The sequence below is a fragment of the Sceloporus occidentalis genome, unplaced genomic scaffold, assembly GCF_023333645.1.
Source record: "Sceloporus occidentalis isolate IW3139 unplaced genomic scaffold, rSceOcc1.0.p SCAF_4, whole genome shotgun sequence".
NCBI classification, from domain to species: domain Eukaryota; kingdom Metazoa; phylum Chordata; class Lepidosauria; order Squamata; family Phrynosomatidae; genus Sceloporus; species Sceloporus occidentalis.
Window position 1 is genome coordinate 124,924,378 of NW_028316984.1, and position 16,069 is coordinate 124,940,446.

The window sequence follows — 16,069 nt, forward strand, 5'->3', positions numbered from 1 at the left end:
ATTACACCATGAAAGGAAGAGAGTGTAGTGTTATCAGGGCAGTGAATCTACCTTGGATTTATTCCAAACTCTCAAAGAGCTATGTGCTGGTCTTATTTTGAGTTTAGTGTTAAGGTTGTTCTAAAGTTTGGAATAAAATCCAGAGTAGATTAACAGCACTACTGACATGGAAGCCACTGGTAAGTGTTACTATCATTCTATAGACTTTGCATTCCATTTAAGAGGATCCATTCCTACCATCATGGTGTCGTAAAGGCAGAAGTCCAGTAGGCTGCTCATGATCGATTTGTAATCCTGTAATATATGAAACAAAAGCCAACAAGGGCTAGTGGTTTGAGTGCTGGGCTATGACTCCAGAGACCTGGGTTCAATTCCCAGCTTGGCCATGAAAGCCACTGGATGACCTTGGGCAAGTCACATGCTTTCAGCCTCAGAAGAAGGCAATGGCAAACCTTCTCTGAACAAATCTTGTCAAGAAAACCCCATGATAGGTTCGCCTTCGTGCCACCATAAGTCAGAAATGACTTGAAGGGACACAACAACAACAACAACAACAACAAGAATATATGAAACAATTTATAACTGAAGGGAAATAAGTGGCTGTCATCCTATTGATGCACCATCTTAACGGTTGCATTTTTCCCAGAGTCACACAGCTATAGTGAGGCAGGAAGGTACAATCTGCCAAGTCTGAGCAGACTCTTTTTCCAATGCCTTTCTTCTTTCATGTTTATGCACTGATGGCCTGTTTCGTCCTGCTGCTTCTGCCTGTGCTGTGGTACAGATTATTCTAAAGTTTAAAGACACAGAATTCTGGCCAATATTTCTAGCAGGGTGGTTGGCTGTGATGGTGGAGGAAGACTGGAGGGAGAGGGAGAGAGAGAGAGAGGGATGAGGGATAGGTCAGCTATCTATAAAACAGCTCTGTAATGTTTTCCCACAGATTACTGGAATGAATGGCACCTTTTCTAAGCAAAAAATGTTACATTTAATTTATCAGAAAAATAGGAGATAAGATGCTTAAAAACAGAGGCAGGAGCAAGTTGCACAAGCTGTATTTTTGGTGGTGTGTATGTTAATCTGTATGTTTATAATAAAAAGCGGCTGCCCGACTCCCCGGGCCGGCCACTTTGCTGAGGGGAGCCGGTGCGGCTCCCTGGCCCCAACTTCCGGGTTGGGGCTTGCTCTCCGCCCCGATTGGTGGCTCGGGCTGGAAGGGCCCGCCCCTTCCTCCCGAGCCGCTCTAGTAAGGGCGGAGGAAGTCTCCATGGCGGGGCTCCAGTCCTCCAGGGCGGCCCATTGGTTGGGGCTGCTTTGGAGGAGGAGCCTCATTATGGGGTGATGGGCGGGGCCTCGGTCTATATATATTGGCCACGAGGCCGGGCCCCGCAGCCATTTGCCGCTCGGCTCTCCCACCCACCCTCCGCTTGGGTTCATGGGTTTCTTGTCACAACTTGGGGCAGCAGCATAGGCCAGGATCTGGTTGGTTTGGTTACCAGGGCTATGGAGCACTGGTTTGGGAGTCAACTGAGACCCGGGGGCAAGCTGTGCAAGGGTTGTGGCCATTGCGGGGGTCACAACATGGATATGCCATCCGGTGACTAGGGGCTTTGTGATCTAGAGAACGCCTGGTGTGATGGCGGCCAGTTTGCGTTACTTAGCCCCTAGGTCATCCCAACGCCTGGCGGTCACCAGGCATGCTGCTTATCGATTAACCGAGGGGTTAGTCGATGCTTCAGATCCTGACCTTATGCTTTGTGCCAACCCTTCTGTTTTGGTTTGCTGTTGCTAATAAAGTTGTGGCCTTTCTTCCAATATGGTGTTATGTGGTTTTTAGCACCGGCCTCCCAGGCAAAATACTGATGCAATGAACTGGAGCTTTGATCTGGAGAAAGATTATAAGATTTTTGGGAAGAAACAAGTTGGAACCTGCAGAAACACACATGTCTATTGGAGAATTAATTAAAAACCATTACACTGTTTCCCTTCTCTTGCTTTTCCTTTACTTCCTTTTTCAGAATTCTGCGCTTCCTTCTCTCTCATTCTCACTCTCTTTTTCTTTCAGTTTTTCAGTCTCACTCTCTTTCTTCACCATCTATTCCATTCTTCCTTGTAATACTCTGCATGACTAAAGCACAGAGAGATGAAAAGATACAAAAAAAGGCCATGATAATCTCCCTTCTTCAGTGTTTACTGGGTATGCTCTTTGGGGGATAGAAAGACTTGGGTGGAGTTGTTCCCAGTTGTAACTGCATGCTTAGAACTGTGGGAGGAGGGAGTTCTTCCTATATCTGGCCCCACTTCTATCCACATACTGAGAATCATGTTGGGAGTCTACATGAGTCCAGCAGGCTCTCTTGTGCTGGCCTTTCTCTTCCACTGTGTGGAGGTCAGCTGGGCTAGGCATAGGGCCTTGTACCCTATGTCCAACTCTAATCACAACTGAAAACTGGATGTCCCAATAGTTCTAATAGCTGCAAGATTTTTGCTGCTCTCTCTACATTGTTGTTTGAGACATTTCCTGTGCATTATGTGTCTTCTGAAGGCATCAAAGTCACTGGACCCAGAAAAAATATCAATGCACAAAGAAGGGCAATTGCACAATGAAGGCCTCATCAAGGGCCATCCTTCTTCATACAAAATGAGAGACCTAAACAAAAATTGGGCAAGAGTCCACCAATGAGTGGAATCACTAGGTTTGGTGTCACCTTGTGTGGTAACTCATGATGTCATCCCTATGGGGGAAAAAAACCTACCTTCAAATCATGGATTTGCAATATATTTTGTTTCTTTCCACCCCTCCCCCAGCCCTCATGTGTTTTAGGCATCTCTGATGCCCTCCTAGATTGCAATTGATTAAAATTAAGATCCTTGTTGCACCTGTACATAAAAACATAAACAGACAGACCTGGTCTACATCAACTTATTTTCTCTGACCCAGCAGGACCTGGTCTATCCCCATCCAAGTGGGCCTAAGTGGGTACATTGGGCTAGCCCCTTGCCATTGATTATTCTGGCTGACACTTTTGGCCCATAGAATCATTTGTCTTCAGAGCAGCTTCATAAACGAGGCTCAGCTGGGGAGGCAGTGGTGGCTCTGAAGAGAAGTAGAAAAAAAATGTCCTTCTCCTGGGGATTGCCACCATCTCCTTGGCCATTCCTTACTTTCTAAGTTGCTCCAAAGTTAAGCAACCCTACATGGCCAAAGGATTGAGCAAGAATGAGGTGACGGGATAGATCTGGCCTGGTGAGGGAGGTGGGTGGGGATAAACTGGGTCCTCCTGGGTCCAAGGAAGCAAGTAGTGTAGACCAAAATTACTGTCTATAAAATAATTTGGTAGTGTCTCTAACAGTGTCTTCTGGTGCATCTGTATCCCCAGACCACTGCCACCGCCACCAATACAAAGCCCAAACATCTGTTGTGCAACTTGTCATCAGTACAAAATGCCATAGTGCTTAAAGCCCAAATCTCTTAAATTATTTATTAATTAATTTTAATATAGACAGTCTAATTCACAACCAAAATAATAAACATTCAGGAGAAAAAAAGGAAAAGATGGAAAAAGATATTCGTGTGTGTAAAACTAAAACAAAACTAAGGTTAAAACACAATTCTAAAACAGTAAACTAAAATAATAAACACAAGTGGATTAATACACTAAACACTAACTAAAACACAAATGGGCTCAGACTCTCCCAATCCAAACAGTAATAATAAAAAACCCGAAAGAAGCAATAGGTTATTATACCATTACAAACGCAACTAAATAAACTTACTAGAGTTACTCGTAGCCATAACCATGGATTATTACATCGTTGGATTTCTTATTTCTCAAGAAGTCCATAAATGGTTTCTAATCTTTAAAAAAGTCTCCAATTAATTTATCCTTTAATACCCACTTTAATTTGACAATTTGAGCTAACTCAGCAACCTTAACAATCCATTCTTCCATTGTCGGTGCTTTGGTTCAATTCCAACTTTAAGCAAACAGTGTTCTTGCTGCTGTTATATAACAAAGAAGTAGTCCATCTTTACTACCCAATTCTTTATCCATAATACCCAGTAAAAACTTTTCTGGTGGTGACATTGCAAAATCTACCTTTACGTTTTTTTAATTAACATGTAAAGTTTAGACCTTTGATTTATTACAAATTCAACACATGAAAAAAACAAAACCATGCTCAAAGCCCATATTTCAAGTAGCAGTATACCTTGCCAGTCTTGGTCTCCTTATCTCAAACCTCTCTTCTATTGGAAACAAAATAAAAACCCATTTATGAGCATTAATCTAAATTCAGACCTGCACCACAGTCACTTCTTTTTTTATAAGATGCAGAAATCAGTTGGCTTCTTTCCACTGCACATCATATAACCATTTATTTATTTTAAATATTTTCATTCACTTCAGGGAGCATTAATGCCATATCCAAACACCCCAAAAGACACATGGTAGGTGATAGGCCAGAATCCCATTGGATCATTACACTAGCAAAACAACAACAAAACAAAACAAAATTGCAGAAGCAGTTGTACTGTTTTAGAGGCTGGGTAGGAATTGTCCCTATCATTCTGCAAGCATATCCATAGACCTCTTTCACACTTTTAGCTTGATGTATGGGGAGCTAGTCAACTTTTGTGCAATGGCCAATCTCAATAATTGATCTTAATCATTTGCACAACTATGGGAGCCAAGCAAACTATGTTGGCGTACATTTATGCTACACTACAAGTGTATAAGATCTTGGCCATGATCATAGCTAACTAAAACAATCTAATAACAAAGGATAAATTCAGGGAAATTCATTAACCTGAAGAGAACTATTCTAGTCAACTGAAGGTCAACAAGGGGTGGGGTGCAGCTCAGTAAACAATATGCTTTGCCAGAAGATCTCTAAGTTTTAAACCTGGCACCTCCAATAAAGTCTGAAACAGCCGCTGTCAGCCCACATAGAGTCTAGTGTGGGAATCTGGTGCTGTATACTGTTGGCAAATTGTTACTGATATGCTTCCTGGATACCAATGTGGCACTTGGGTTAGAAAAGATTTCCCATTCTTGGTGTAAACTATACTGAGTTAAGGGATCAATTAGCAAAAGAAAACTTGTTATAATTCTTAACAGAGAGGGAGCCATGCAAAGTGAACCAATGAAGAGTACCTTTGTGCTTTTGTTACATCTTATCTTAACAACAGTCACCCCTTGCCATATTTATGCAAAGTCATAATGTTGATCCCATATTAAAGGGTCTAATAACACTGAAAATGGATCAGAACGGTATTTACTATACAGTATAAAGGCCAAACTCAAGGAAATAGCCTTTTAATTCAACTCCCCTCCTTTGCCACCAAATGATTGAAAACAAAAAAGTGGAACCAAAGCACTCCTAAGAAGTCTAAAAATTATTTGAGCTATAACTGGCCTTGGATTTGGAGCCACAGCTTTGCATCTCAAAAGAATATTGACTATTGAGTACTTATGTGAATTTAATCAAATAGTTTCCGGATAAAGGACTTTTTTGCAGGGGTGAATATTTTCATGGGTTTTTTCCTGCGCAATGATTTCATGGGTTTCTTTTTCAGTGGAATGGTCTCCTTGGGAGTTTGCAGTCCCCTGGCCAAATGGATATGTTCAGTGCAGAAGTACTTGACATTTACTTGTGAAAGATGAATAAGGGTATCCTCAGACAGATCCATACATTGAGCATGGACCCAGTGGCCATCTTCATTGGAACAGAAGATCATGGCTGGCTTGTTGAGCTCTGTTGAGTACAAGGGTACCCAGGTGTTTATATCAATGTCACAGCCTGCAGAGCAGGTGATCCAGTATCCTGAATCTGACTCATCTTCTTCATCATCTTCATTGTAAATGTCAATGTCATTAATATCAAAGCTGAAAGTGAACTCCTCTGAATCTTCAAAAGGAGTGGATTCTCCTGCATCTTCTGTAGAACTCTGACTACACACTTGTGCCATCTGTTCTGAGACCTGATCACCTTCTCCTTGACATTTCAACACATAGAAGTAATTTGCATCTGATATTAGCTGTCTGTTGTCTCCTGGAATTCCAAAGAGAATCGCTCCTTTTCCCATGTCACTCCCAAACCATATCTTGCAGTGTTTGATTTCTGGGGTCCATTCTGGTGCTTCCATTTCCACTATCTCTATCCTGTTATCTTCAGTGTTGATTGTATTACAAACCATTCTTTTCTGGTTGTCAGAATGGTAGCCCCCAACAATGACAAATTCTTGGTCACTGATCTGGGTCATAATGGCACTGGAAACTGAAATTCCTCCTGGCAAGACACAGCAACTGACAGCTGGGCTTCCTAAGGGGAGATCAATTTTTATTCTATAGAGATTAGGGGGTCTGGTATTATTTTGAATGGAATGACCTCCTATAATGTAGATGGTATCATTTTGGGCAAGGGAAAGATGAAAAGAGAATCCACACTGAAGTTCTTGTAGGGTATATGAAGTGCAGCACCCAAATTCAAGGTCAATCAGGAATATATCTGGCATGCAGTCCACCACACTATTCCAGTTTTCAGTAGTCCTTTGTCCATGAGCCATATATGACCTTCCTCCAATTATAACAATCATATTTTTACCTTGACTGTGAACCACATTGATGGTATGGCCATATCTGGCCTCAGGGACCTCCCCAACTAATTCTTTCTCAGTACACCTAAATGTGACTTTCTTGCTGTTCTTGCTGACCAAACTTATGATGTAGAGCTTATCAGAAAGTTCATTGTTTGGTGTTTTCCCTCCATGGATGATATACTGGCATTTCTCAGACTGTGCTGCACTGCAAATTGCAGGGTACCGTAAAGGTGGAAGGTAGCAGGAATCCTTGGAGAAGTATGATGGTTTCAGTTTTAGTTCTTCCTTTTTGAAATCAAGAAGGAAAATCCCAGTGGGGCAGGACCTCTTCGGCCAGCCTTTCTGTCCAAACAGGAAAATATAGCCATCAAAGTTCAGCAAAGAAAACCCTGGTTGAATCAGAGATGAGTTATGAATGGTTGATATCATCTGAAGGGACATCTTCTGTGGGAAACAAGCCATGATTCTATTGTCAATATCTGAAAAACAGAACGAGAAGATGAAATCCAGGATTATAAAATCAGTCACTGTTTGGCTATGTGACCTTTTTTGAATGGATCAAGTAATCTCTCCTCATCCTAGCATCACTGCCTGTCAATGGAAGCAATTCCTTCATAAAAATGCTATGGGAAGCACAGTCTGGAAAAAAAGTGGTATGGCAAAGGTAATCAAGGGGCTAAATAAGATGTGACATTTTGAAATTACACATTTACTTCTAGAGAGAACAAGGCCATATGGCTCAGCAGTCATGCAGTGCAGTAAACGTTCAGTAACATGGTTTTCAGTGAGCTTCTAACAGAAACAGAGCAACATAAACCTGCAAAAATGCCATCATATGTCAGCCCTTGTTTAGTGGTAACCAAGGGCAAAGAGGCATTTCAGGATTGTCTGAACAAGTTGCACCAGCTTCTACTTTGGAGGAGGGCTCTTCAGAAATGTGGGGTTGGTGGCACATGGAAGACAATGAAAGTAGTTAAATGTAAAGGTCTTGGTGTCCTTAGGACACAATATTTCAGAACATTTTCTTGCATAAGTTCTGTGGAAGTGCATGAGACACAAGAGAACCCACAAGAGCATGACTATGTCCATATCCAGCTCTCTTTCAGTTCAGTGGAACTACCAATAGTCTGTGCCTGAAAGACCATTTGTTCCAATCTAGCATTGTGTAAAAACAAGAGCAAGGGCTGGACAGGCACAGCTCAGGTCAGAAAGTCTAGGTCTTCTTTCTTTCCTATGCATTTCATCATCAGTTCCAGTCCTACCATAAGGCAAAGTGAGGCAGTTGTCTCTAGTAACAGATACTGCAGGGTGGGGAGTGATGATGAACTACTGGATGTGAGAACTGTATCTGTACCCACAGCTGGTCCTGACTAACCTCCTTAATTAGGCTGCTGATGCAAGATGTGGTGGAACCAACCCACATGGGTTGTGTGAGATTCAACTGCCAATCTCATTATCCTTCACCTCAGTCAGCCGAACATCTTGACTTGACCTTGCTGATCCATGTGAATTTCTTATTGAAACTATATGAATGAGAGATTCTTTGATTGCAGTTGAAACCATATATTCAGAGCGTAATATTCAGATCCTTTGCAAATGATCAGCAAGAGCACACTGGTAGGATTATGACTTTGATAGGAGAGAAATCCAACCACAATAATGGTGCCATGAGTAGAAATGAAGAACTTTGGAGAGTATGGGACCCATTTCTTGGCACCAGGACCCACCAAGAGCCTCATCCCTTATCTTTCTCTTTGAGCTTTGAAAAGTTACTTTTTGAACTACAAATCCCAGGACCTGACAGCTACCACACTTATTGGCCATGCCCGCTGGGACATTATGGAGTTTGTAAACCAAAAAGTAATGTTTCCAAGTTCTGGGTTCAGAATTCGTTTCTTCATTTAAACATTGCAATCCATTGATCTGTGCCCCTAGAGTAGTCATAATATAATAAATGATTTCTGGAACAGAAATGATTTCAGTGAAATATACTTTCACATAATGGTTTGGGCTTGGGTAACTATTGCTCTATGCTGATGGCTTTCAATTTATTTGCTTTGCAGTTTACAATAGCAAAAGATTGTACAGTTGACTGGTTGACCAACACTAATTGTGCACACAGGCTAGAAATGTCAACCTCAGCATTCCAGGAATTTAGCTAGAAAGTTTACTACGGTCTGTCTTCTTGAGATCTCTTGAACAGGAAAATAAGAAATTTTAACACAGAACTCCTGGGGCCACACAAGCCACCAAAATGGCAACTGCATATTTTAAATGGGGGGCAACTGGTTTTGAAAAACTGGTATTTTTAATTATTAAAAATGCAGATGAGGCTGTGTAACCTAGGGTGTAGCCACACTGCAGAATGAAATCAGTTTGACGCCACTGAAACTGCCATTATGCTATGCTACAGGTAGTTTGGCAAGCACCAGATCTCTCTAACAAACCAGGCTGAATACCTCACCAAACTACAAAATCCCATGGCTCCCAAGTGATGACAATTAAGGAGGTATCAAACTGATTTAATTCTGCAGTGTGGTTGCACCCCTATTGAAGAAGTGAATGGCTATTCCTAGAGGCTTGAGAAGAGGCAACTCACCCTCTTTTTGGTCAGCAAAAGGCAGCCAGGAAGTACTGAGAGCTACAAAACATCCTTGTGGGTCACTTTGCCCACTCTTTCCTTATGAAAGAAATATAACTCTTCCTCTTACTATAGAGCAGAGTTGTCCCATTAACGGCGAGCAATCCCAAAGTAGAGCACAAAAGAATTTTTATCTCATATCCTGGGGTTCCAATAAATTTAAGTAAATATGTGCTACATCTATGTTTGAGTTTTATGTGTAATCCCCATGCATCTGTTACAGAGCCACCACTATGAAGCCCCTACTGAAAGATGTTGACAATTTTATTACAAAGTCCAGCCACTTCTGAAGGAACTGAAACTGGAGTGGGCCATTTTTGGCCACACTGTGATCCACTTTGGGCTGCATACCTGTAAAAAAAAAAAAAAAAAAAAAAATATATATATATATATATATATATATATATATATATATGTGTGAAGTGTTTGCAAGTTTTACTTCTGATTTGAAACACACTAAAAAGGGACATTTTTAGAAAAGTAAGCCCAGTACATACCTGTGGGAAAGGCCGGACTGGATATGTCTTGGTTTCCCACATAGGGACACTGCAGCAGCCAAACTGTGCAGTGTCTCTCCACCCCAAAAAGAGGTGGAGGGAGCCCGGAAAAAATGGGTTCATTTCGGGTTGCCATTGGTGCACTCATGACGTAAGCAACATGCAGTAACATCTATACACTGTGCCTTGCTTACGTCAAAATGGCGGCCCCCGTGTGGACAGGAGGCCACCATTAGGCCGCCGTCTGCATGTCCTAGGGTTCCATAGCATGCAGATGCTGTGCACTCTGGAACCCTAGTATCGGCAGCAGCACGATGCTTTTGGCCTGTCTGTCTCAGGCCTAAGATTGTATACGTTGCTTTAGAAATGAACCAGTGCTGCTGAAAGCTTCAAGAAGAACAGTTTACTTCTGATACAAACAATTGGCAGGAGGATGTTGGCATCAGGCCTATGTATTGCAAGTAGTTGCTAAACCATTCTGTCGCTTCATCGCTTAGTTTTTTTTAAAGGAACCAAACATCACACCAATAATGACAAGACAGCACCTGGGGGGGGGGGGGGATGACATCTTCCAAAAAATGGGGAGGGATGTTAAACACCCCTCTGCCATTAGTCCCTCTCCTCCAAAATGCTGTGATTCCAATCTTTCTTTCCCACTTGCTCGACAAGCTTTGGAATCACATTTTTTCAAAAGAACCTCTTTTTAGCTGGTGTCTGGAAAAACCAGTTATTTTGCCTTTGCCTCACTTCATCATGACAGATTTGATCACATCGTGACAGGAACTGGTTTCAAATGGGATCTAGTGTCATTTAATTCGCTCAGCAATCCGATTCTTTTTATAGTGGGAATGGGACCTACATTTCATGTGAAAAGTGCTACATAAATGCCAATAAATATAATCATTAGAAGCATGTTCTAACTGTGCCAGCGTGATGTAGTGGTTTGAGTGTTGGACAAGGACACTGGGAAACCAGAGTTTGAATTCCCATTCCTCCATAGAAACTCACTGACTGAGCTTGGGCGGATCAAGCTATCTCAGCCTACGAGGAAGGTAATGGCAAATCCCCTCTGAACAAATCTTGCCAAGAAAACCCTGTGATAGGTTTGCCTTAGAGTCACCTTAAGTCAGAAATGACTTGAAGGCACACAACAACAACAACAACAACATTTTCCAACTGTAACCTTGTTTTACAGAAACATGACTGGTTTCCCCCCAAGTCTTCACAGCATGTGGCCCAACAGCAGGTTGCTGAAAATTCAAAGAAATCTTTTTGCCTTTTAAAAAGGTAAGATTACTTAACCTTCTTTTTCTGAGGTCTGATACTTGTTTCCCTTTAGTACAAAAATAGCTTTTTAGATGCAAGTGTGATAGGGAACTAGGTCCTGATAGGTTGTTAGATTCTAAATGCTGCCAGTCCCAGCTGTCACAGCTGAGGATGATAGAGATTTGGAGTCCAAAATATCTGGAAGAACATAACATGCCCTCCACGGAAACAGGTGGTCATTTCTCAATATCAGTGCCCATTATTAGTTCTAAAAGTAAATTAATCCCTTACACACTGCACAAGTAAGGCAGTTTGATACCACTTTAACTGGCATGGCTCCATTCTATGGAATTTTGGGGTTTGTAGTTTGGTGGAGCAGTGAGTCCTCCCTAAACTGCAAATCCCTGGATTCCATAGGGTGGAGTTATGGCAGTTACAGTAGTATCAAATTGATTTAACTGTATGATGTAAAAGGGGGCATTCTAAATCATCTTGAAAAGCAGATGTATATGCATAAATTCTATTATGTATTGGGGTTTTGACAAAATAAATATATGCAAGGCAGAAGCAAGTCTGTTCTGAGCATCCATTCACCTAGTGGTACCTTCATTAGACTCTCTGTGCTCTGTCATTTGCAAACAGAAGTGAACCACCAATTTCTGCAATGTGCATGTGAAAAATATAAAATTATGTGAATAATGTAATGACAAATATTAATGAAGCAGTAAGTCAGGTGCTGTACAAATATGCTCCACAGCTCTGTTATGAAGAGGGGAAAAGGATAGACTCATGATTTATAATGAATACCCCCAACTCCTTTACAAACATGGGCCTTTTAAAAGTACTCAATTTTAAACATGCCCCAAGATTCAGATATCCCCTTTCCCCTCCAATTCTACTTCCCCCTTGTCTTTTTTTTTAAAGTACAAAGATTTTGATAGGGATAAAATAAAATGCACAAATAAGATCTATATTACAAATAGAAGGAAAAGAAAGAGGGAAGGAATTAAGGCATAAAACATTAAATATCCTGTAACTTTCACTAAGAGGGATGAAATTGTTCTCCCATGGCAAGTGGGTATGAATGTCTAGTCATCCTACTTCATTTTATACCATAAGATGATCCTATATTGGATCACCACATCTGAATATAGACTTCATTGGAGTGCTACACCCTGTGCTGTTACTTCATGCATATATGCACAGAGAATGGAAAACTTAACTTTTAGGCTGTAGCACCCAGAATGCTTTATCTAGTACAAGTGGACAATATTTGGAGAAATATAGTCCAAAAGTAATTTTTCTGCCACTGTCTCTCCCATACCCACAGTGTGTCAGAGGGAGGCTGTGGAGGAACAGGAGAAAGAAGAAGAGAAGGAAAGATATTTTGTGATATGTAAGCATGAATGAATATCGGACAATGTAGTGCTGCTTTTACACATCACAAGACTTCATTTCTAAAAATTCTCTAACATTTATGGGTAGGTCCTAAGCTAGTTTTGTAAATAATCAGTTAAAGACAATGCAGTATCCTAAAGCTTCACAGTTTGTCTTCTGTTTAAGGCTGGCCTGTCATGCCTTTCCTGCTGCTGAAGTACACCTATATTATTTCTCAAAAAAAAAAAATAAAAATAAAAAAATAAAAAAATAAAAAAATAAAAATAAAAAAGGGAAATGAAAAATTGTGCACTTGGACAGGTATATGATAGCATCAGGACCTACCTGGCTGATGGACAGGTTTCCTTCCTACTGTTATATTTGAACCAAAACAGAGATTCAAATGTCAGTACTTGTGGATGTTTCTTTGACTGCTTCATATCACAGAAAGGAGGCAAGCAAGGAAAGTGTTTGTGTAGGCAACACAGATGTGCTTCTGAGTGATCATTGATGTGACTAACTGACTGTGACCATATCCCTCACTTCAGATAGTTCAGAAGGAAACCCACCAATGAGTTGCAGCTTTAACCCTTTCAGACTCAATCAGCCCTATATCACAACAACTGTATGTGTGAAGAAATATTAGGTTCTTTTATTCCTCTTAATGTGGTAGCTCAAATTATTAGAAACATTTTTGTTGTTGTTGTTGTTGTGGCACCACAGCTCTCTGGCAGAGAAGGCTAAATATTTCACATAAATAGAAATCCCAGAATTTCATAGCATTCAGCCATGGCAATTAAAGAATGTCAAACTGCATTATTCCTGTAGTGCAGATGCAATCAAAGATCAGACAGGTTCTGTGCCTACATAAGCTTATTTCAGGCACCATTTTCAGGTTTAGGGTGTTTTGTTTAACCAGACAGTTAAACATTTGTTAGTCCATAGTTTTTTGAGGATTTTTTGGGCTATGAGGCCGTGTTCTAGAAGAGTTTGTTCCTGATGTTTCAACATCAGCTGTGGCTGGCATCTTCAAAGAATGCTGGAATGGGAGAGAATGAAGTATATACTGTTGGTTGAGAGAAGATGATTTCCATGTGTATTGTTCTGTTGCTGAATGGCAAGGCCTACAGGGTGTCCATTTACTTAATGATCCATTGTCTGCTGGGAATCCCCCGCACCCTAGGTGGTTTTCATTTGCATTTACTGGGTCCTGATTTTGGTGTTTTTCAGGACTGGTAGCCAAACTTTGGCTCAGTACAGACTGCCTGAAAATGGCGGCCTGCAGGCTCTCGTTTTAACTCCGGAGAGATGCCGCAGGCGCCAAACCAAGTGACATCCCTCTGGAGTAAAACGAACCTGGTTCTTCCAGGTTCTTTTAGTGGTGCCTGGGATGTAACGGACATGCAGTGAAGTGCGGATGCTGCGCGTCCCTTACGTCAAATGGCAGTGCCTGTGTGGACAGGCTGCCACCATCAGGCCGCCGCCATTACATATTAGGGTTCGGGACTGTGCAGTTGCTGTGTGGACCGGAACCCTAGTATCGCCGCTGCCACACTCCTTTCGGCCTGTCTTGGGCCTTTGTTTACTTTAAGAGTTTCCTGTTGAAATTGTCCAGGTATATATGAATTTCTATGGCTTCACTGTGCATTCTGACTTGATAGTTGTTGGTGTGGTTCAGAATTTCATTGTTTTCAAATAGCATTTTATGCCCAGAATGGTTTATAACATGTTCTGCTACTGCTGATTTTTCTGGCTGACCCAGTCTGCAGTGTCTACTGTGTACCTTGATTCATGTTTGAACACTGTGTTTGGTGATCCCTATGTAGGCTTGTCCACAGCTGCATGGTATGTATTAAACTTCTGCCGCTGTGAGAGGGTCTCGCCTGTCCTTCACTGAACATAGCATCTGCTGCATTTTCTTGGTCAGTTTGTAGGCCATTTGGAGGTTATATTTCCTCACCAATTTCTGTCTGTGACTCCTTTAATGTATGGTAAAAATACCTTCCCTTTGAGTGGTTGTTTGTCTTCTCTCCTATGGGTTTTTCTGGGTCTGGCAGCCCTTCTGATTCCTGTAGCCTGGAGTAACCATTAGCCTGTTACTCCAGCTCAGACATCAGAAGGACTGCCAGATTCAGAAAAAACTCATAGGAGTGAAGACAAACAATCACCCAAAGGGAAGATATTTTTACCATGCATTAAAGGAGGCACAGACAGAATAGGGAAACTGATGAGGAACACAGAACGTTCAGATGATCTATAGATCGACCAGCGAAGGAGAGGAGAGACCCTCTCACAGCCACAGGAGTTTACTCCATACTGTACAGCTGCAGAGAAGTTGACATAGGGACACCAAACACAGTGTTCAAACATAAATCAAGGAACACGAGAGACACTGCAGACTGGGTCAGGCAGAAAAATCAGTAGTGGCAGAACATGTTATAAACCATCCTGCATATAAAATGCTGTTTGAAAACACTGAAAGTTTGGACCATGCCAACAACTATCAGGTCAGGATGCGCTGGGAAGCCATTGAAATTCATAACCACCTGGACAATTTCAACAGGAAAGAAGAAACTCTTAAAGTAAACAAAGGCCCGGTGCACACAGGCACAAAGCACCATGTCAGCACCAAAATTAGGGCTGCAGAGCGCATGGCAACTGCACTCTCTGCAACCCTAATACGTATGGACAGCGCCATCTTTACATAGTGCCATCCATACATTGTGCACATTGATGATGTCATGCGTGCACTGCAACCAAACAGCGTGGCACGTTTGTGACATCTCTATGCTGCACCAGGCAGCTTACGGCGGCCTGTCAGGACCACCGCAAAAAACTCCAAAATGGAGCTCCTTTTGGGGAGTGGATTATTCCCGCAGCAACTGCACGGCCGCGGGAATGATCCTGAGGAGAAAGGGGCTGCCCATTTCTTCTCTTTAGTTCTGGGGTGTCCGGGGGCCCAAGGACACCCCTTTTCCAGGCCATGGAGAAGCAGCATTTTGCTGCTTCTCCATGGCCCAGAAAAACACCAGATTGGCGTGGCCTAGAAAATCACAGTGGCCCAGAAAAACACCAGTGAGGCTGCCCTGGTCCCAATCCAGCACGAAAAGGGGCAAGTGCAGGCCAGCCCTTTGGGGTGGACTGTACTGGGCCAAAGTTTGGCTACCAGTCCTGAAAAACACCATTCAGCAACAGAACAATACACAGATTAACATGGGAATCATCTCTTCTCAACCAACAGTATATATACCCCACTCGCTTCCATTCCAGCATTCTCTGAAGATGCCAGCCACAGCTGCTGGTGAAACATCAGTAGTAAACTCTTCTAGAATACAGCCTCACAGCCTGAAAACCCCACAAAAAATTATGGATGTCAGCCATGAAAGCCTTCAACTTCACACTTGCTAGTCCATTAGTTTTAACTGCTAGTTTATAAAAACTTTGTTCTTTATTATTTGTTCAAAAGTCAGATTGCATTTCTGGAGGTCTATGCTATATTCCTGTTGAATTAATAAGCAATGGGAACCAAACAGGTTCAATACTGCCTGCTTCTTTTTTCTCTTTTGTTGTATTTCATTTTGCTGTTTAATATCTCTGATAGAACCATTGCCCACATTCTGTTCAGTATTGTCCTTGCTGATAAACCCTGAGGTAATTTCCATCTTTTATCTAATCCTAAAACTAAAA

The 16,069-nt window shown here is 41.8% G+C and overlaps 1 protein-coding gene across 1 annotated transcript; it reads right to left on the minus strand.

The window, feature by feature from the left end:
- Positions 1–5,482: 5,482 nt before the first annotated feature.
- On the minus strand, positions 5,483–7,063 carry RAG2 (recombination activating 2). The gene has a single exon (XM_089523500.1). It carries the CDS (start codon positions 7,061–7,063, stop codon positions 5,483–5,485), a length of 1,581 nt encoding a protein of 526 aa, XP_089379626.1.
- Between the last annotated feature and the right edge of the window lie 9,006 nt (positions 7,064–16,069).